We start from the raw sequence: 23,626 nt of genomic DNA on the forward strand, positions 1-23,626 counted from the left end.
GCCAAAGTCAAAAAACAGCAAATTGTAAACTGTTTACAATTACAGAAAATCATAATACTTTTCAGCAGTTGTTTGCTTTGGAAAGTTTTGCATAAATATTATCCAAAGCATTTTTTTTTTCTAGAAGAGTTTTCTCATTCCTTTTATTTTTATTTATATTTAAAAATATAACTCAGAGGTTAGTATTGAATATCATAAAATCCAGTATCCATTAAATCTACTCAGATATTTTTCTCCATTTTCCTTATGCTTCCTCTTATGACTTCCATATTCTTAAGTGATTAGATCTGGCTCAGAAGGAAGAAACTTTCACTTTGTCTGTCAAAACCTAAACTATTTGACCTTCGAGGCACAGAACAAAATCTATAATTTTTGGATAAAACGTGGTACCCCTGTCACTTATTTAAGCAATTTTGGGAAATTAAAAAATGTATAATCTAAAATTTTAAAGAAAATTAGTGTTACTAGAGGCATAACAAGGGCATCTGCCACAACTGGTATTCAATGAACAAATAAAGAGAACCACATAACAATTTAACAGTCTCAATTACAAATGATTCTAAAAAGTGTATGTTTTTCAGACAAAGTCTTACTTTATGTCAGCTTCCTATTTCCTAATTCAATCACATAATTTTGTGCACTTTTTCCTAATTGTATTTTGGCTAAGAAGTTTTATTGTGTGAACTTTTCATTACTTCTCTGAGACGGAAAACAATTTGAGGTATTTTGAAATTTAAAATACACACCGATATTTTCTTCAAGCTAAGGACTATGAGACTATTGAAAAGGGCTAGGCACTGGCTTTCTGGCTATTACAGGCACCCTAACATAGATCTGAGGAGATGGGTACACGTCTACCATTCAGCACTATATTGAGAAATATATTTTTCTAAAATATAACTGGAAGAAAGTTAAAATACCTTTAAATGTAATATTTGTTTTTTTATTAGCAAGGTGTTGATATTATAAAAATAACTCCAATCTCCTGATAAACATCCTTGAATATTCCCTACCTGTCAGAAGGTGGAGCTCTAAACATATCTCAAATACTGGCTTTTATAGATGCATTTCACAACTGTGTGTAATGAGGAGATTAAAGCAGGAGTAAAGTCTTTAGAAAAATGGTTCTGAAGAATATTCTAATTCTCTCAGGATAAAATAACTCACATCTCCCAATGTGTACACAGTTAACCAACAAAAGGGATGTTTAGTATATTCCTTTGAAATTTCAATATATTACCCAACTATAAAAATTGAGGTACATGTACATCAAATAATAAAACACCAAGTCTGTTTAAAAGGCAAAACATTTTTAAAAATCAGGAGTATCTAGTCAAATGTAGGCAAGGTCATTAACACTTACAAGCATCTCGGATGTAGAGTAACATGGCTATGAAGATATAATCTACTAAACCCAGGCTGAGGCCGTCTGCAAACAAGGCATCCCAGACCACCAGAAGGTCCTGCAGGGGGAACTCTCGTCCAAACAGCAGCCGCACCCACCTTCTGGAAAGAAACAAAACAAAAATTCAGAAGACAGTACTTTCGAGAGTAATGTAAAGAGTGATCATTTTCTCAGGTAACCGTGAAAAACTATTAACTGAACACACTGAGCAAATATTATATATCAAAAATATAATATAGTAAAACCTAATTTTTAAGCTTTCAATGAATTTTATAATTGTATAACTAGGCCATAATCATTAAATGCTATTATATACACAAGTATTACACACATATTTGAAAAATGTCAAAATCTTTCATATTTAATAGAAATCACAAATTCCCAAAAGGTGAAGAGAAAATGAATATTTAGTAGTCTAGTAGTTGCTTTCATAGGTAAGGTTGTAAGTTAAAAATAAGATTTTCCAAAATGTCATGATCTCTACTGATTTACTGTTGTTGTTAATTGCCCTTTTGCAAATGTTTATATGACAAATCCGATACAAACTTAGAAAACTGCATTCTCACATCTCGCTTCTATTTAAAATAATTCATTTTAAAATTAAGTGTGGGAAAAGGCCAGTAGATATCTATTTTTTTGGCCAAGCATAGATAGTTATTTTAAATGAAAGATATAGTCATACTTAATTTTTTGAGCTTTGCAACCAATATACCTGATCAGTAAGGCTACCTTTCTAGGAGTGCTTTTCTATTACGTAGAAAGTGCTTACTTCTATTACCTAGAAAATGAGTATCTATGCCACAGAGTAAACATAAGCAGCTAAGCAACATCAATGTATAAATATACATCATAAATAGTGACACTTTAGACTTTCAATAAATGCTAAACTCTTTATATCTAATTCTTACAAGAAAAAAATTTGGTTTGATGTTTTTATTCATTGACCTCTAATTTTACATGACATGGCTATAATTTCCTTACACAAATCTTCTTCTAAGGACTTCAGCTAGAATTCTATGTGATTCTAGCACGTAGCAAAAGATTAAAAATTTCAAATTTCTAGCAGCATCAAATAATATAGAATAAATCCTTTAAAAATTAGTAAAGAGATGTTACTTCTATGTAAAATTTGAAATCAAATATAACCATCTATGGGGTTAAAGCAAGGCAAAAAAAAAATCAAGTACTTTCCTCAGAGAATAATATATTTAAGGAGAAATCAAAGATATGACAAAATGCTGTATACTCACAAATATGTATCATAGTTTATTAGGAACCATGTGATTGAACACTTAAGTTTTTTATTCACATCATCATATTAATCAATATAATAATTAGATTGTATTTTCAACTACATCAATTACTCAATTTTTCAGTATAAAAAATTTAAATGCCCAATACTTATCTTTTTAAAAATGTTACAGTATATTTTATAATTTTCCATTTTAAAATATTTTAAATGTTTTAAATGTTCAAATTTTAAAAATGTTAGTGTCTTTCATAATTTTTATCTTTTATAATTTTCAATTTTTACTCTGCTGCTATTAATTAAATGAGGGGTGGTTAACACAATTTTTTTTTGTCTAAGATGGCTGTGTTTACATGGCTTACGAAAAAAAATACTTCTCCACACACTTCTAATTCTTTCAAATTACAAATGCTAATATTTACTATTCCAAGAAGTACAAAAATATCTCTAAATTAAATAGGCCACTATTCTTAATTACAAAGAATTAACTGATATTGCAAAGAGTATCAGGGGAACCAGAGATGGGCACAGCAAAAAAATACATGAACTAAACCATTTTGGGCCCCTGTTCAAAGGATTTTTAACCGATACAAATGTTTGCATTCTTAAATGACTAAAACATGTAGAACATGGTTACAATTATTCAGCTGACACAACTGGAAGAAAAATCCATCAATGAGGAAACTAGATGAAGGTTAATACACAACTACAGTTAAGAATACAATCTTCCCCCTCTTTCCTTACAGCTCAAATTCTTGCCATTTTCTTATCAGCAATCACATCTTAGATTTTATCACAGATAGTGCTTTAAGAACAACAACAACAACAAAAAAAACCAAAGTACCCCATTTCCTAGAAATAATTTCTATACCCATTATTTCTACACCCATTATTTCTACAACAAACTGTCAGTTATTCGTCAACTTGTCTGGCATCCTTTTTGACTCTGAAGATACACACATGCAGCGATCTTCACTGCAGCAGTCAGGAAGGTTAACTGCAAACATCTAGTAATCTACACTGAATAAAATACATCTTTATTTTCTGTGTCAAATTGTTCACATATTTAATATCTCCAAAACTACACACAATGCATGTCTTTAGTACTTTTATATTTAATGTGTTATCTACAATGTGCTGCTTTATAAATCTTTCATATTGCTTCACTCTTTAAGTACCTTGCCAAGTACACTGCTGTAAAATTCCACGGCAAGGACCAAATTCTGTGTGTGTGAGTGCATGTGAAAGACAGAAACAGAGAAAGAGATAAAGAGATCCAGAAAGTTCTTTGTAAAGACCTCTATACACTTTGCTAAGCGCTTTATGTATTTACAGAAGTCTTGTTAACCCCACTGTAAAGCCACCTTTACTGAGAAGCAATGGGATAGCTAATTTGGAAGTACAGGCATTGATCTTGTAAGTGGTGGCACAAAAATAATCCAGGAGGTAGAAAAAATACCAAAAACACATAAGAAAAAAATGTATCATTAGATGCCTAGCATATTTCTCTTATATAAAGACTGTAATAAGTTGTACATGAGAGGATATTAAAGTAAAATGCTGTCTCTTCTATTTTATATGTAATTATAAGAAAATTAAGGCCAAATTCTCAAAATATTTAAGAAGAAGCATATAACTAATGGAATGCTTTGGGACCAACAATGACCTTATCAATAATTTAATCATTTTATCCCAGTTGGATTTAGTTCTTATATTTTTTATATATACATTCACAACACACAAATTTCCTGTGCTATTTTGGGCTTTCTTCATTGAGCTTAAAAGCCAAGGAAAAAGCTCTTTACAGAATGAGTTAGTAATAGAAATTATTTCAGTAAGCTTTTATATTCTTGGAAAGAAAAACTTACTCTAAGAAACGAGGTCTTGTAAAGAAGTCATTCCTACAATTAACATGCTTTTATTGCAGTTAAAAATAATTAGTGACAGTTTAAGTTACACTTAAGGGTAGCATTAAACCTTTTCCCCTTAAAGATAACTTCAGTTTAACTGCTTGATACTATCAATCTTGCTTTATGTACGTTACACCTGCAGACTGCCATGCTCATAACCATATATATTTGATCACTTGTGATAATACAATAATTCATATTTTACCATATCTACTTAGTAATTAAGATCTGCAGAAACAGAAAAGAGTATCTGAGGTATTAAATTTAATAATAAACCACCCAAAGACAGGACATGTCTCTATGTTTGCATTTATACCACTATCCTTGATTTCAAACTTCTGTGTAATTAAGCTGCTATTCCCAGGGGATCAGTAACTACTGTTGGTGTTATTGCTCGGTGCATGACCCATGGAAACACCAAGAGAAATTCATTTTTACCAATGAGTTTATGAAAAGGACCAATTTGACTGAGCTTTAAATAAACATAGCCTTAATCCAACTTGGCTGTAGTGGGTTATATATGGAGAAACAAAATTAATTCCTAGGTCCATTTCCCTATTATTTCCCATTACTGGCTCTTTAGTGAGATATGGGCATAGTAACCTTACAAGAACAAGTAATGTAGAAATGCTATATTCAATTTAATTTAACAAACATTATAAGGGTATCTTGAGTAACCTGTGATCATGAAATGATGCCACTAGGTGAGCATTCTTACACAAAAAAGCAATGTTAGATTTTTGCTCAATGGTGTCAATTTGTGTTTTGCTTTCTGTTCACTTGTATTTTTAAAAGCTAACAATTTTTAAATAATCTATGCCTGCTATGGGATAAACACAGAATCCATTTCTGTTTTAGTATTCAAGAAAAATAAAAGCAAGTCAAAAATGTTTATCTCTGTGTTTGGGTACTTCTTTGACTGATTTTAGGCTCTTATATTGGGTTTCTTTGTATTCAGTTCTTTTGAAATTAATACACTCTAAATTTTCCTTTATATCAACTCTGTGAAAACGTCTTAAAATTGTAACTAAACACTGAAATCATTATACTTAGGGTCACAAGGCATTCTCGTATTTAATTTGAAGTTCTTTAGAAAACAAAGTCACAAAAAAATGGGAGCGCAAAATATATAATTTTATTCCAATTTTACACTTACTAGTCTCCTAAGGGCTCTGTAGAATACATTATTGAAGGATGCTTACCTGTTTGGTAAATTTTTTGTCTAATCAACTATTTCAATTAGGTCTTTAAAAATATCTGAATGCCTTGAGGACATATCTGAATCCTTTAAGCCATCAAGCTAAACTCTGCTTCAAAAAGAGAAAAAAACAGAAACTTTGAATTACTGTGTCTAAAGAATTCCAATTTGCTTTCTAAGTGTTCTCTGTAATCCATGGATTGAACCCAGCTTGAATTTGCCTTTTTGGGAACACATGCTAACCTAATTTAACCCCCACAGGATATGCACATGAAGTGTTAAAAGTGTCTTTTTGACTTTGGGGAAAATTCTCTCTTTCTTTCAGAGGGCAGTACGTAACCCTTTATTAAGGAAGGTTTCTTATTCCAAAAATAAGTTCCTAATAATTACCACCCATTCCTACTGTAATTTATTCTCCTTGGCAAGTGTTTGAAGCTGTTTTGTCAGAACAACTGTAATATGCCTTTGCAAAAATAGTCTGAATGTAAAGTACAGCCTTGTACATCTACGTTTTTCCAGGGATATAAGAAGATCATGAAAATGTTGGCTATAGAAGATGACCATAATACGATAAACTTTTGATGCTTGAACATTTTCTCTCTCCTTCTCTCTCTCATACACACATACCTCTTTCAGATATATGCCTGCTATTTGGCTTACAAGTATGGTACTTCAAGGACTGATTAACTTTAGCATATATAATTTACCAGGAAATTCCAATAAAGCTAATGCATGATGGTAATAGTCTAATATGGCTATAGTTGTATGAACAGGATGCACTCTCTGTGAGAATCCTCTTGTCCATTCCAACTAGGGAGCAGTTGGAATCTTAGCCCTGACAGGAGAGGACTATGGGGATAACAGCTGCTGAGAAGTAACCTCTCTACCCTATCACTTACGCGGGTTCCACCACAAGTAAGCTACTGGGTATTTTGAGAAATTTACTTAGAAGCCACTGCTGTGTATGAATTAAATATACAAAGAATTAATGTGCCGTTGTTGGCCATGTTGCGAAAATGAATTTTAGGCTCCATGAAAACTGTTTTTTATTCATACCAGAGACAGTTTTTACTTCTAGAAAGTCTGTAAACAGGCTTTGCTCTACCATTTTACCTTCAGAAAAGGAAATTATGATCAAATAAGTTTTCTAAAATTGCATATAGAGATTTGCTAAAAATAATTACTCCTATGCTCCATAATCTGAAACTCATTTAAAAAAATAAAACATGTGTGACTTTATTTTTTGAAACCATCATAGACATTTCAAATACCAAAGGGATCTTAACTACAGTGAATAACACTTTTCGACTTCCTCTGCGTAAATCTCCTAATACATTTATACACATTGGTGGAAGAACTGACATGAGGTATAACACTAAGCTGAGAAATACCAGGATCTATTCAGGGATGAAGGTAAGACCACAGTCATTATGCCTCCATAAGCAGTCAATCTCAACACCAACAATTACATTGGAAATAGAATTCCTGTTATTCAAAGGGACATGGCCAAAATCCACAGATGGGTACCTATTAAGAGAGTCAGAAGGAATCCATTCCTAAAAGGCAGCAGGGGCATCTTATTGCCTTTGACCTCTTATCTCTAACCCATAGCTTTAAGTACCCTCTGTGGTTAATTTTCACTGGTCCTCTCTTCTTTCTCTTCTTTTCTATTCCAGAAAGTGCCCTGATCCTGTCTGGCAGTTCAGGGTTTAGGACACTACTTTGCCCAGGTCTGATGTCTGAAGGTTTCACACCTATTAGTGTTACTGCTCCCAGTTACATTTTCCAGAGATAAAGGCACTGATAAACAAATCTCAGCTAAATAGTAAGTTATGGATATTGTTTCGGTTTCTCTCTCTTCTCTGGCAGATCACAGGATCCTGGGGGTTATTTGGTATGAGGCAGAGAGGAGGTGGTTAAAAATGTTTATTTAATTAATATCAATCTTTTTCCTCAAGTTAGCTCTTCTTGACCACAGATGATCTTGATTTGGGCCTAGAGGCTGGACCTTTCACAGGATTCCTAGCTGCTCATCAATCTTCTTCCTGGGCTTCCCCTATCTCTCTGTGGAGATCCCTGAACATACATTCTAAGCAGTAAGTGATCAGATTTATGCAGGAATTTATAAAAGCCTCCTAACCTCTCAGGAACCTTCCCCTTTCATTTCCTGAGCTCTAGTTGCCTGCATGCCCATACCTCCAATGTTCCTCAGCTTGGGTGTGTGGTCTCCTAGGACCCTGGTATTCAAAGAGTAATCCTAGGTCCATCACCACCACCTGGGAGCTTGTTAGATATGCATCTCTCAGCACCCTGCCCCCCCGCCCCACCCGCAGTATAGTGCTCCTGGATCAGAGGTTCACTTTAACAAAACCTTCAGGTGATCTGCATGTACAAGTTTGAGAGGCACTGGACAAGGTGACAGATTCCTGTTTCCTGATCATATTTTGGCTTCAGCTGTCAGGGCTCCTAAAATCTACCATGCATTCATGTAAAATGTTACTCCATGAGGAGAGAAAAAGCAGAAGTTATTGGATGGCTCTTCTAATTACAGTAGTGGTCTCAAACTTTAGCATACAGCAGAGGTATCTGGAGGGATGGTAAAAACACAGATTGCTAGAACCTATCCCCAAAGTTTTCTGATACAGAAGATTTAAGGGGAGCCTGATCATTTTTTAAGGTGGGTCAATACAGGCATCTGCCACTATGCCCAGAGATAATGTGTATTTTGAACAAGTTCCCAGGAGATACTGATGCTGCTGATATGGGAACCAAACTATAAGATCCATACATGGGAAGTTGTGGTTTCTCTCTGCATCTTCTCAGCCTACTCTTGAGTGTGCATCTTCAAACTGTCTCGCTCTACAGGTCTAACCATTCAGCCAATGGCCATCACACACACATTTAATGGACACAAAGTATCCATAGCCAAATTTCTGCTAGAATTCTATCTCTATTAATTTATATACATTTTATTTTCGAGGAAAATACTATTATAAAAACAATAAAAACGAGGGATACAAATGTGAGGGTGACAGAAGTGAGATAATACCAAAACTGCCAGGCCCAAAAGGGCATTTGCCCACTCCCCATGTAGAAGCCCCATGATACTGGGCGCCTGGCTAAATGGTCATCTATTTTGTGTTCCTCTGTTCTGTGTTACCAGTGAACCATTCTAAGTCTAAGATTCTACACTATCAACTATGGGGATCTAACTATCCCTAAAATAAAACATGCATTTAAAATGCTATTCCTGGAGAAATAAAGAGCTAAACTCCAAGAAACATTTCTCCAGTGATATTACTATCAGCTCTGTGATGTAGTGGTGGAAGAGAGATTTCAGGATAAGGGAGTTCACCTGGAACCTCTCAAATTTCAATGCAAAGTGGAAATAAATGAAAACCCCCAAATGAGAATAAGCAAAGGCTATTTATTCAGAGTTTGCAATAGCAAGAGAGTTCAGCTACCACTGCCTGTGTTTGGAAGATAATCCAAAGTAGCCAGGGGAAAGATAAAGTTTTACAGGGTCATGGGGTCAGGGGAAGGAGGCTTCAGGTATGCCCCCATTGAAGGCTGTAGGCATGGCAGAGGGCTAACTAGAGGTAGAGCACCATATATGATTATTTGGGGAACATATTTGGCTTTCTCTAGGTTGGTCCTGTGGTGGAAGCAGAAAGTAGGGCAAAAATAGCGAAGTTAGCAGTGACTGACCAAGGCCTAACCGTTCTGGACTGATTTTGCTGCAAAGGTTGTAATTTGGCTTCTGGGGCATCTTATCTGGGTCTGAGTTCTGTTGTCACAGATAGTGTTGCCATTGCCCATTCGCATGTTCAGTCTTTCAACAAATACCCCTGGCTTCTCAGCCTATGCCTGTCCCCAGCTTGGAACGAACTATAGCTAGAGAAATTTTCAAAATTACTTTCCCTGATCATTCTGAAGTCCAAATGGAGGCAAATTTGTGAGGCAGTGGCCATGGGAGTTTCGTTTCCCACTTTCAAACATTTCATGAAAAGTATAAAACAGTGAAACTGAAATCCCATTCATCAGTAGAGAGAAGTTGCAGATCCCTTTGAGAATGTAATCAAGCATATGAGCCCTCCCTTCTGAAAAATACACACACCCATCCCCATATCATATCTACTCAAGTGAAAGCCATTTTAGGAGTTAGGCTAATTCAGGGACCTTAGGTTAAGAACTGCTCTATATTTATGTTTTTGTTATTCTGGATGCTTCTATTATCATGGAAAGTTATATTCTACTAAAAGGAATTCCCAGCTTCCTCGTGCCCATTTCAAAGTATCGTTCTTGCCTTTTAAAAGAACAGCATATTTCCCTTATTGAAAGCTCACTGTATTAAGGTACTGCTAGTGAGGAGTTATTCTGTCAAACAGCCTGTAAATCGGCACTATCTTGGGAAAATGCCCATGACTTGGCAATACTCATCTTCACTGACCTGGGGGTGGAAAGGCTGAGGTTGGGAGAGAATGAACTTTCTTCACTGACTTCTTTTCCTGGTTCATGCCAGCCCCGATTTGATCATAAGACTGGTATGAAAAATTGAGAATCTTCATTTAACAAATATTTCCTAAACTTCAACAGTGTGGCAGGTACTGTGCTTGGCCATAGACTGAACGCTATGCTGACAATTCTTAATCACTAACTGGAAAAAATTATTCAAAATAAAATTTAACTCAATAATAATCCCATCAATCTGGTTTACCACAGTTACTCTGCATTTTTCTGTGCCCCCTCCACACTAAATCCCCCAAGCAACCAGGATGTACTCAGGGAATGCAAACTAATGGCAACATTAGCAACATATAATTAGAAAGGTAAAAACAATTTAAAACATTACTAAATACATTTCAAAGCCAAGTATTAATGGTTTTTGGATTATCTACCATCTGGGATTATGTATGTCCCAGTTACTATCCATTAATTCAGATAATCAAGAGCTGAATGTATCTGCATGGGGCCTAGGTAACTCACAAGAAGGAAGGAAGAGACAGGGAGGGGAAAAGGAAACTGTGAAGGAGCCATGAAGGGAAAGGGCAGTCAACCCCACCACATTCATTACTTTGAGAATATGGGTTTGGTTAGAAATCTAGAAGTCCAGCTCAAAATGTCACAAATTACGTTTTCTACTAGTGAAAGCGAAATGGAAACAAAAGAGTTAAAGAGGGGATTGGCTGCTCCATTTTATCCCTGTCTGATAGCTAAATTTAACGCCTAAACAACTGTACAATCAATTATATGTATGTGTATATATAATTTTTTAAGGACAAATATATAATAACCAAGGAAAATGTATTTTTTAATGCACAGAAGATCACAACTCAATGTTTTAAAATAATCATACACAATTTCTGATAATGGCAAATACCATGTGCTTATATCAATTTTTTTATTTTTAAAAGTACTACCACATTTGATCTTCAAATAAGCCTGAGCTCTATAAAAGCAAATGGTCTGTGGAATGCATGCATTAGAACCACTTGGGGAAAAACTCTTGCATGTTTCAGAGATACACAGGTGATTTCTTCGCTCAGCCCCCAATTTGTAATCACTGACCTAAAGAAGTTGGGCAGGAACAGGCATTTTACAGATACATCAACAAAGGAACATGGCGCAACCTGAGGTCACATTTCATCCAAAGGCAGATTATACAATGATACTCTAACAACTAGCCCAGTGTTTTTTCTATTCTTTTACATTTTTTCTAATTTCCAAAGGATAGTTAATTCAGGTATGTATTTTTAAAATCACCTCTCCACATTAACGTGGAGAATCACAGGATTCGGAATGCATAGTATCTACTATTGCTATGTTATCTGTGTGGTAGCTGGGTTTTTCTGGGTAGAAGACATGGTGCTTTCTGAAAGACTTATTTTGATGAATTGCAATCGGTAGTTCATGAGTACCCCAGTTAAAATACAGTGGTAATTACAGCTATAGGACCCTACAAGATTTAGAGGGTTTCTTTTCAGGGAAACTCATTAAGGAAACTATAAAGAACTAAGAACTTACAAAGAAAAATTAATTGCCACTTTTGGTCAGCCAATTTTAGAAAGACTTATGAGGTCTAGAATTGTATTTCAGGCTAACGGAGAGAACAGAAACTCAGTGAAGTTTAGTTTACTGAGGGCATCATGGTTTATAACATGTTCATAAATTAATTTGCTCATAAATCAACTCAAATATGAAGCAGCAGAACCATCACATAAAATACTTTAAATTTATTTTTGTCAACATACTCATTTCCTTTCCACATCAGCTACCAGATACTGTGGCTGAATTCTGGTGCTGAGATGCTCCAAATCCATGATGTGTCTGAAGCACTGCTCTCTGACGATAGCCTCCTATCTCGCTGTCTTTCTCACACTTTCTTAATTCTTTTGTTGTCTGTGAGTTAAAATGAAAACTATGTGGAGTTATTCTTTTGCTAATTTATAGTTTTTTGTTTGTTTGTTTTTGCAAATGGTGAAAAATAACTTAAAAGTATAACAGGACATACAATAAGAAGCAATTTTCCTTCCCAACACAAATCCCCTCCCCAACAGTAAACCTACCTTCCCAAGGGTAGCCAATGTTCTTATATAACATACAGACATTTTTATGCAGGTGTTTACCTCTTAAAAGCATAAATAGCGGCATGTATTTTTAAATTTAACAATGATTGCTAAAATGAAGATCATTCCAAATCAACATATATAGAAATAAATAACTTGTTCTTTATTATGGTTGTATAGTATTCCATAAGTGGATGTATAATAACTTAAATAGTCCTTTTATTTTGGGGACATTTAGGTTCCTTTGTTATTACATGTGATGCTGCATTGATTACCTTTGTACAGGTCTTTGTTAGTGTAAATACATCTTGGAAGCAAACTGCTTACTTCATGTTACCTCGACACTTTAGTTTAATTTAGGATCTTTGATTGCAAAGAATGGTACTGAGTTATTTAACACAAAAGGAGAAGAATTCGAGAAAATTGTAAAGCAGTGGTTTTCAAAGTGTGGTCTCTAAACCAGCAGCATCAGCATCACATGAAAATTTGTTCAAACTGCAAATTCTTGAGCCCCACTCACTCATACCTACTAAATTAGAAACTCTAGGCAAAGCTCAGTCATCTGATTTTAACAAGCCCTCTGGGTGATTCTGACGCAAGCTCAAGTTTGAGAACCACTACTTTAAGAGCGTATAAGAGGATATAGTGTTGGGCCGGGACGCTGCCAAGAACCAAGGAAGTTTTAGTGACTCCTAACTTTTCTATCTCTCTTTGGCTACAGGGAGGTCTCTTTTCCCAGAAAGAAATTTTATTATAATGTCATATTTACCAAAACTTTTCTTCATAGTTTATGGGCTTGTGAACTCCCCACCTAATAACAACACTCATCATTTTACTCCAGTTTTATTTATATTATTGATTCATCTGGTATTCATTTTGGTGCAAAATAGAGATATAAGTTCACGATTTACCAAACAGCTAGTTAGTTCTCAAAACTGTATTACTGAATAATCCATTATTTCCCTAATGAATTGAAATTCTACCTTTATCATAGTATTAAATGTCTGTATGTATTGAGGGTCTGTTTCAGAATCTCTATTTTCTTTTACCTATGAATCTAATTATGCAACAAATCCAAACTGTTATTATTATGGTATCTTTATAATACATTTAACAGTGGGTTCATTCCAGAACATAAATTAATCTGCTCACAAACCAACTAAGATAGGAAGTATTCCTGGCTACACTTAAATGTATATGTTTGAAAAATTTTGTAATTTATTTCATTTATGCTTTCGTAGTTTTCTATAATTTTATCTATTTTTAGAGACAAGGTCTCACTCTGTTGTCCAGGCTGGAGTGCAGTGGCCCAATCACAGCTCACTACAGCCTTGAACTCCTAGGCTCAAGCAATCCTCTGGCCTCAGGCTCCTGAGTAGCTGGGAGTACAGGCGTGTGTCACCATGCTCAGTTACTTTAAAAAACATTTTTTGTAGAGACACCATGTTGCCCAGGTTGGTCTCAAACTCCTGGCCTCAAGCCTCCCAAAGTGCTGAGATTACAGGTGTATGCCACTAGGCTCAGTCCTGTATATTATTTTAAATGACGTAAATGAACTATGTAAAATTTTTATTATTTATTTTTTCCAAAAAGAAACACTTATCAATGCATTTTTTTGTCATTTATGTTTTGCTACTAAAGCACAACTGCTTTTACTTTTAACTCCTTCATTTATTTTGCTGTTATTTTTATTACTTGAGATGAATATTTAATTCACATACTTTTATTCCTTTTTGTTTAGTAGCTTCAGAGTACAAGGCTGAGAATTTCTAAGAGCACTGTTTTAGTCAAAACCAACAGGTTCTGATCAATATACTTTATCATTATTTTCTAGGAATTTTGTAATTTCGGTTTTGATTTCCTTTTAGTACAAGAGTAAAGAGAGTTTTATGATTTTCTGTGCTAATTCTTCCTTGGGGGTTGTTTTCTACTTTTATGATTAATTTCAAATTTTGTTGTAAAAAATGTGAACTATACTATTTCTACAATGTAAAATTTACTGAATATTTTTGTATAGATACTTTTAAAATAAATATTCTATGGATACAGTAATTTCACTCTCTGTTTACAGTATAGAGAGTTTGATATATACCAATTATATCTAACTGACTGAAGGTGAGTAACTAGTTTCTCTACATTGAGTCTGCTTGATTTACCATGAATTAAGAGAGGTACAAGTAGCCTACTACTATTGCATTCCTACGTATTTCTCCTTATATTTCTTGTAGCTGTTATGTTATATAAATTCTGCTGTTATTTGGGAGAGGGGGAGGTACAATGATTAAATAATGATCTTCATTGCGAATTGTAAACTTCTTAACTACGAATTGTTCTAATTTATCTCATTCAATGTGATTTGCTTTAAATTCACTTTGTCTGATATGAATATCATTATACATACCTTCATTTCTGTTTGCTTTTCCTGCTATGCCTCTGCAAATTGTTTTGTTTTCAATCTGTTTCTGTTTCCTTTGCATTAGAAGTGATTTCCTTGTAATAGAAATAGTGTTGACTTTATTTATTTTTTTTTAAATAGACCTGACTTCCCCTTCGGACCATCATGGAATAACTGGGTATATCTGTACTGCTCTCATACTATAAACAGCTAGAAAACTGGACAAAATATATAAACATGCAGACACTAGGAGATAAGCAGCACAGCACTGTGATTCCTGACATAAGGGGGAAAAACTCCAGACGAAACCTGTGATCACTGGCTTTTTACTGGATGTACTTTTGAAACCACAGAGCAGGAAGGAGAAATCCAAAGCAGAATGCATTGCTCTTACTAAGTTTAAAAGACACAGAATTAAGGCTGAGGAAAGTGTGCAGGACATTGTTACCTTTAAAGGAGGAAGCTATGCAGAGAATAATCTCCAGAAATCTATACAAGGGGTGTCCTTAAGTGTTTGATAAATACTAAGTTGTGCATATGAAGGGTAAACTTCTAGAAGGCCAAGCAAAGAAGAAATACCAGAAAACAAACTACTACACAGCAATGGAAAAAATCTCCGAGGTTTCATAATGCTGGGAAATATTCATGTTCTGAACAGTCAGAACTGAAGAGAGGTTAGTACACCCATGAAAAATTCAGTAGAACCCCCACAAGCACCATCATGCCTTGGCAGCAGGGTTAAATTGGCCCTTGGGTAGAAGATACATTAGAACGGAACTTTTAAAAAGTTTAAAAACAAGTATCAAAAATATCAAATAAAAACTCTCAAGTAGTTTAATAGCCTGCCAAAAGTAAACTCAACATTTCTTTAAAGAAAGACTACAAATTCAGATTAAGTTGAATTATATAACATTCAAAATTTACAGCATTCAATTTAAAAAATCACAAATTATGTGAAGAAATGGGAAAAACAGACCAACCCACAACCAAAAAGGAAGGAAATAATACCAGTTTATCACAAACTCTTTATGAAGGTATGAGATGCAGACTCATATAGTGAGGTCAGCATTACCAGCATTCCAAAACCTAACAAAGACATTATGAGAAAACTGTAGACAAATATTCACCATGAATATAAGCACAAACATTCTACACAAAATATTAGCAAGTAAATTCAAACCATATGTAATAGGCATAGAGACTGGAAAGGAAGAAATAAAACTGTCTGTAAGTGCAGATAACATAATTGTCTACAAAATCCCAAATAACTCTACAAAAACAAAACACTATTTAAACGAGTGAGTTTAGAAAAGAAACAGGATGCAAGGTCAATATACCATAATCAGCTGTATTTTTATATACTAGAAACAAATAACTAGAAATTGAAATGAAAAGAAACAGCATCTTTAGTGATGAATATAAAAAAATGTAAAATATTTAGGGATGAATATAAAAAATAAATGTAATAGCCATATGCTGAAAACCATAAAAAAGATGACAATCACAGAGCCCTAAATAGAAAGTTACACCATGTTTATTGACTAGAATAATCAATATTGTTACGATTTATATTTTCCTAAAATTGATTTTATAGATTCAATGCAATCTTAAAATCCCTTAATTTCTGGAAAAATGAACAGGCTGGTTCTAAAATGTGAATTGAAGAGCAAAGGACTAAAACCACTCGAAACAATTTTAAAAAGAGAAAGTTGGAGGACTCATACTATGTGATGTACAGAATTACTACAAAAGTCTTTTAATTCAAGACAACATAGTATTTGTATTATAAAAGATGCCCAGATTGACAGAACAAAGTTTGGAAGTAGACAAACATTTATGATCAATTGACTCTTGCTAAAGATATCAAGGAAATTCAATGGCAAATAGATGGTCTTTTTCACAAATGTTGGAATAACTGCACATCCACTACAAAACAAAGAACCTTGTACTTATATTTTATATTATATACAAAAATTAACTCAAAATGGATAACAGGCCTAAGGGCAACAATTGTAAAATGCCTTGAAAATAGGTAGAAGAAAATCTTGTGACATTGATAGGTAAAGATATTTAGGACATAGAAAACTCTAATAATAAAAACTAATACATCAAATTTTATTAAAAATTACAAACTTATCTTTCAGAGATACCATTAAGAAAATGAAAATAGGCTCGGTGTGGTGGCTCACACATGTATCCTAGCACTTTGGGAGGCCATGGCAGGTGGATCACTTGAGGTCAAGAGTTCAAAACCAGCCTGGCCAACATGCTGAAGCCTCGTCTCTACTAAAAATACACAAAAATTAGCCAGGTGTAGTGGTGGGCGTCTGTAATCTCAGATACTGGGGAGGCTTAGGCAGAAGAATCACTTGAACCCAGGAGACAGAGGTTGCAGTAAGCCTAGATTGCACCACTGTGGCCTATCCTGGACAACAGAGTGAGACTCCATCTCAAAAAAAGAAAAGAGAAAATGAAAATACAAGCAACACATTAGGAGAAAATATTTACAAAATACATACATACAAAAAGACATTTCTTGAGTATACAAAGATCTCTAATAACTTGATCATAATAATATCCCCATTTAAAAAAATGGACAAGATATAAGACACCTCATCAAAGAAGTGGTATGAATAGCAAATAAACATACAAAAAGATGCTCAATGTGATTATTAAGAAAATGCAAAAAATCGCAATGAGATACTACTACACATCCATTAGAAAGGTTGTTTCAGAAATGACAAAACCAAAACCAAGTGGTGACCAAGGATACAAAGTAATTGAAACTCTCATAAATTGCTGATGGTAATACAAAATAGTAGAGCCATTTTGGAGAGCAGTTTGAAAATAATTTTGCCGTTTCTTATAAAGTTGAACATATATTTATCAAACAACCCAGTGATCTGTCTCCTTGGTATTTATCCAAGACAAGTATGTTTACACAAACACCTGCATATGTAGATTTGTAATGGTTTTATTCATAATTGCTCTCAACTGAAAAAACCCAAATATCCTCCAACTGGTAAAAGAATAAACAAATTGTGGTATATCCAGACACTGGAATAGTACTCAGTAATTAAAAACAAAAATGAACTATTAATAGAGGCAACAATATGGATGAATCTTAAATGTATTATGCTAAGTGGAAGAAACTGGAATTAAAAGGCTACATATACTTGGCCAGGCACAGTGGCTCAAGCCTGTAATCCCAGCACTTTGGGAGGCCAAGATGGATGGATCACGAGGTCAGGAGATCGAGACCATCTGGCTAACACGGTGAAACCCCGTCGCTACTAAAAAATACAAAAAAACTAGCCTGGCGAGGTGGTGGGCGCCTGTAGTCCCAGCTACTCCGGAGGCTGAGGCAGGAGAATGGCGTAAACCCGGGAGGCGGAGCTTGCAGTGAGCTGAGATCCGGCCACTGCACTCCAGCCTGGGCGACAGAGCGAGACTCCGTCTCAAAAAAAAAAAACAAAAAAAAGAAAAGGCTACATATACTTATATGATATTCTGGAAATGGCAAAACTATATAAGAGACTGACAGATCAATGATTACCAGGGATTGAGGGAATGACTACAAAGGAACATAATTAAAATTTTAAAGTGCAGGAACAGCTTTTATGTATTGAGTATAGTACAAATGTCTGTGTTTGCCAAACTATATTTCGATAAGCTTGACTTAAAAAATATGACATATACAGGAAAATTAAATGACAAAAACCTTGAATGCTAAGTAATCACAAACAAAAATGGTAAATAGAGAATTTTTCTAAAAACCTGTATTAATATAGCATTAAAGTCAAGTGAGAGGAAAAAATGGTGAAGTAGATAAATTCTCTATAACTGTACTCATCTCATAGAGCACTAAAAACGTAGACTATAAGGAGGAAGATTGTCTAATAGAAATATAAACAGGTACCACACACACACACAAATACCATATAGAATCCAGCATAAAATTTGTTCTCATATTCAAAATACGGATAAAGACAGAACCTGAAATAACTAATCAAAGAGAGCAAAACTGTGTTCCATCCAGACTAGGAACATTGAAGAGGGAAGAAACAGCAAACTTCCTGCCAATTTGGTGGTATTCCATTCTGGTCTTCTTCAATGTACATGCTATTACTTACTATTCAGTCCTCAGATGGCTGTTCCATTCATTCTGATAAGCTTTTTAGTTGCATTTAGTCAGATGAAAAGAGTAAAATGTGCTTGCTCCATCCTACTCGGAACCAGAACCTCTGTACTTGAATTTTTTTTTATTATTTATTTATTTATTTATTTATTTTTTGAGACCAGGTCTCACTCTGTTGCCCAGGCTGGAATGTAGTTGCACAATCATGGCTTACTGCAGCCTCAACCCCTCAAGACGAAACAATTCTCCCCCGCCTTAGCCTCCTGAGTAGCTGGGACCACAGGTGTGCACCACCACACCCTGCTAATTTTAAAATTTATTTTTTGTAAAGATGGAGTCTCACTATTTTGCCCAGGTTGGGCTCGAACTCCTGGGCTCAAGTAACCCACCCACTTTGGCCTACTAAAGTGCTGGGATTGCTGGCATGAGCCAGGGCACCCAGGCTATACTTAGATATTAAAGAGTCATCTGAAACTGAAAATGTCCAATGCCAAACTCTTGTTCCTCTCACTATCTTTCCTAACTTAGGAGACAGCAATCAACCCTCTAGTTGCTCAGGAACCAAAAATCTTGGAATCTTCCTTGATTTCCCTTTCTCTCATACCCTACATTTAATTCATCAGCAAATCCTGTTGTACCTTCAAAATATGTTCAGAATCTAACCATCTTTCACCAACTATACTAATACCATCCTGATCTCTCATCTTGATACCAACATTATTGATAACACCATTATCTTTCACCTTGATTAACCAATCATTTATTTAAATTTAAAAATTTATCTTTTATTTAAGTGAATAAATTGGGTGGCCTAATACCAACTACTGTTGTATTATGGCAGTAATCAAAACAGACAAAAATCTCTGTCCTCATGAAGCTTATCTGCTAGTTGAAATTTACTTCTAGTGAAAAAAAAATGATAGTTATTTAAATAGCTTCTTAACTAATTTCCTTTCTGCTCTTTTCTTCCTAGAGTCCATTGTAATCACTGATTGCAGAGTGATCCCTTCAAAGGATAAGTCAGGAGACATCATGTCTCTGCTCAAACTTCTCTAATGGCTTATCATCTCAGAATAAAAAATCTATGTCCTTAAAATGGCTTTCAAGATCCTTCTCAACCTAGTTGTACCCTTTGACCTCATTTCCCACAGTCCTGCTACAGTACTGCTTCAGCCTCGCTCGTTTGAGCATGTAAGTCATAGTTCTACTTCAGGACCTTTGTACTTGCAATGCCGTCTGCTTGGAGGTTTTCTCCCCAGAAAAATACATGGTTTGCTCCCATAGCTATTTCAGGACTTTACTCAAATGTTACCAGCTCAGTGAGGCCTTCTCTGACCTCCATATTAAAAACTGTACTCCTTAGATCCCTTCCCTATTTATTTTTTTCATGGTACTTATTACCACCTAACATAAATTATATTTCCTATTCCTGTATTTACTGTCTATGTCCCCCATTATAACAGCAAGTTCGATAGGGCATGAATTTTTCTGTGTGTTGTTGTATGTGGTTTTTTCCCCATTATTATAAGATCAGTGCTAGAACAGTGCCTGGCATATAATGGATGTTCAATATGTATACGTTGATTAATTGTTCTTAGCTGTCTTTATACAATCTAGTTGAAATTATGATATGCTAGAGTTGGATGTGACTTTAAAAACCCTTGATTTCTTGCCAGGCATGGTGGCTAACACCTGTAATTCCAGCACTTTTGAGAGGCCAAGGCAGGGGGATAGCTTAAGGCCTAGAGTTTGAAACCAGCCTGGGTAACACAGTGAGACACTGTATCTACAAACTTTTTAAAAATTAGCCAAGCATGGTGGTATACACCTATAGTCCCAGCTACTTGGGAGGCTAAAGTGGGAGGATCGCTTGAGCCTGGGAGGTTGAGGTCACAGTGAGCCATGAACAGGTCACTGCACTCCACCCTGGGTGACAGAGAGAGACCCTGTCTCTGTATTAAAAAAAACAAAAAACAAAAAACAAACAACAAACAACAAAAAAAAACCTGTCTTTGTCAGCACACACTAGAGATTTCTGGGAGCGATGAGATAGTTGATTTTACAACTATCACCAAGAATTGCTCTCCATCCATTTCCATGATCATCAGTCAGTGTGTTGTACTGTCTTCCTACTGACCTAACTTGCCATAGATTGTCCATCTTGAATCATCTAGCAGGACACTGACAAATGGGCAAATGAGGAAAAGTGATTTGTCTGGTCATCAGTGAGACAGTGGCAGAACTGGGACTCACTTCTAATCACCTGACTTACAATACAGTATTCCTTCTTCCTTATGTCATGAAGCCGTTCAAAAATTTGCGGTGGTGAGTTGCTAGCTTCCATTATTTTTAATAAAGTAGCTTATTTCCTTTAACATGAGATGAAGTCTTCAGAAATAAATAGTGGAGACCCAGAAAGAAAGCTATACTCACAAAGCTTCATCAATTCAAAAACCCAAAACACTACATATAATCCATAAAATTCCTTATGAATTGTGAAATTCTTTATGGATTTTGGATTTATGAATTCTTTATGGATAATGGATCCATCAATGTGGATCCACAAATACTAGAATTATATCTATTGGTCATTTGGCACAAATGCTTTGGTATAAATTGTTTATAACATTATTAAGTTAAGGGATGAGGAAACAGTTCTAAAAGGGAAATGCTTGGTGGGTAACACTGAGGAAAGAGAAAGAAAAGGAGTTGGAGGAAGGTACTATAGAGATACTTCCCAACTCTACGAGTCTGCCTCACACTGGAATGGACAAACATTTCTGCAAGCACCACCTCATGTCACTGAATGGCATCTCTCCTGTGGAGCCACAGGATGGCATAGACTTCTGATGCTACAATGAAAGTTTGTTAATTATGGGAGACAACTCATTTAGGTCCTTTGTAATATCTGTGGTGATAACTTGATCATTTCAGAATTATTGTTCTAAGTCTTCATTACATCATCCATCAACATAAATGGGTTTATATAACAAACATGTTTACATAGTACTACTCTGGGTATAAATAAAAGGTGATATTTAGCTCTGATGTTCAGGTACAAATAAAAAAGCTATGTATGTATATGTTTTACCTTAAGGTGCCAAGTGACCTAAAATTGGTATTTTTAAATAGGCAATTTTCAGTCACCTTAATTTTATGGGAACTTGGTGGTAAGTTTTATTTTTCATCAGTAACTATTGGTGGAAACATAAACAACAAAATAAAATAATACCCTTGATTTTATGGAGGATTAAAAAAATAAAAATTCTAACAACTTTCAAAACATCAGAAAAGTGACTGTAAACTCAATTTTGGAAAGTGAGTTACAAAGTATATTTAGATTTATTAACATAAAAGGAGATAGTTAAATTAACTGAAGTGTCTCCAGAAAGCAGGTCTCTAGACCCTAGTCCAATGCTTTTCCCACATTAACTCCCCCCTGCAGCTTTCCTTGGTCACACAGTCCCCAGCTCCTTGGTTTCACTTCCTAAATATGTGATCTAAGATCTAAGAATATTAGCAGGCTATTTCCACTACATATTGTTGCTCCTCAAACTCCATAAAACTGCTGCTCCTCAAACTCCATAAAACTTTTCATTTACAGGCAACAACTCAGCCGCACTGGGAACAGAGATATGAACAAAACATGGCAGCCCTCACAATTCTCAGCTACCTCCCTCGCAGTTACCCTATCATACTTTATTACAAGCCCTAGTTCCTCAATCTTAACTTCCTCCCCATCTACCAGGCCCTTCCTCCTGTCTCCATTTTCTTCTCTGACCAGTTAAAAGTCTATGGTCTATTACTTGAAACACTCAATTTCCTTTCCCCACAATCCAGCTGTTACATCTATGAGGCAAAACTCCAAACCTGCAGGAAGCTAACTGTCCTTAGCACCCACATGAAGTTAACTAACAGGTGCTCAGGGTAATCTCTCAAATACGAGTGCTCCTAGTATAAACTCTGCTAGTTCTCAATCTCAGTGGTTGCCCTCAACCATCTCTCTCAAAGCATTCTCTCTAGCTATCCTCATTTCACTCTGCTTTCTTTAATGCCTATTTCAGTTTTTCTCTGATAGCCTCAAACCTCCCAACCTGCCATTTCCCACCATCATTCTCAACACGTGGCCATGGTTCTTACTCAGCAGTCTTCAGAGAGAACTCTCCCATCTTCCTATCATCTCACCTAGAAAATTACCAGCACCCAGGCCCATCTTCTGTCTTGAAGGTTGGAGATGAGTTCCCCTTGCTTAACCATTTATCTGCTAAATCTCCTCTTCAAATTAGATATATTCCCTGTGATTTTCAGATTAGTATGTGTAGCTACTTGGGCACTGGACATGATAACCTGGATGCCCTACAAGCACTTGACACTCAAATATCCAATGGTGAAATCATGCTATCCTTCAAATCTTCTCCTGTTGTACTTTCAGCTGACAAAGCAAAAATCTGAATCTACTGCTCAACTCCTGTCTCCTCAATCTCAACTGACATCCTTGTCCCCATCCAATAGCTGTCAGTCCATGGTTTTAAGCTTTCTGATCCCTCCCTTTCCTCCCCATTCTCTTTCTAGTCCAGGTCACTGTCATTTGGCCTATTTGACCGCATTGCCCTTCTATCTCTAGTCTGGCCTCTCTTCAGTCTCCTCTTCATACTACATCCTGCATGTGTCTCTGCAATTAGAATGTGATCCTGGGATACCCTTGTTTATAATCCTTTAGTGACTTGCTACAGCCCTGAGGACAGAGTTTAAACTCCTAACCGAA

General features: G+C 35.4%; 1 protein-coding gene across 15 annotated transcripts in view; it reads right to left on the minus strand.

Annotated features, from left to right (window-relative positions):
• The window catches only part of TBC1D5 (TBC1 domain family member 5), a 571,565-nt gene that overhangs the window by 164,845 nt on the left and 383,094 nt on the right, over positions 1 to 23,626 (minus strand). For all 15 annotated transcript variants that reach the window (XM_021933864.2, XM_017954351.3, XM_017954374.3 and 12 more), the window contains one exon: positions 1,364 to 1,506. In XM_021933864.2, the coding sequence (XP_021789556.1) occupies positions 1,364 to 1,506 (143 nt within the window). The remainder of the gene's footprint in view (positions 1 to 1,363; positions 1,507 to 23,626) is intronic.

Source organism: Papio anubis, chromosome 2, assembly GCF_008728515.1.
Source record: "Papio anubis isolate 15944 chromosome 2, Panubis1.0, whole genome shotgun sequence".
In the NCBI taxonomy this organism is placed as follows: Eukaryota; Metazoa; Chordata; class Mammalia; order Primates; family Cercopithecidae; genus Papio; species Papio anubis.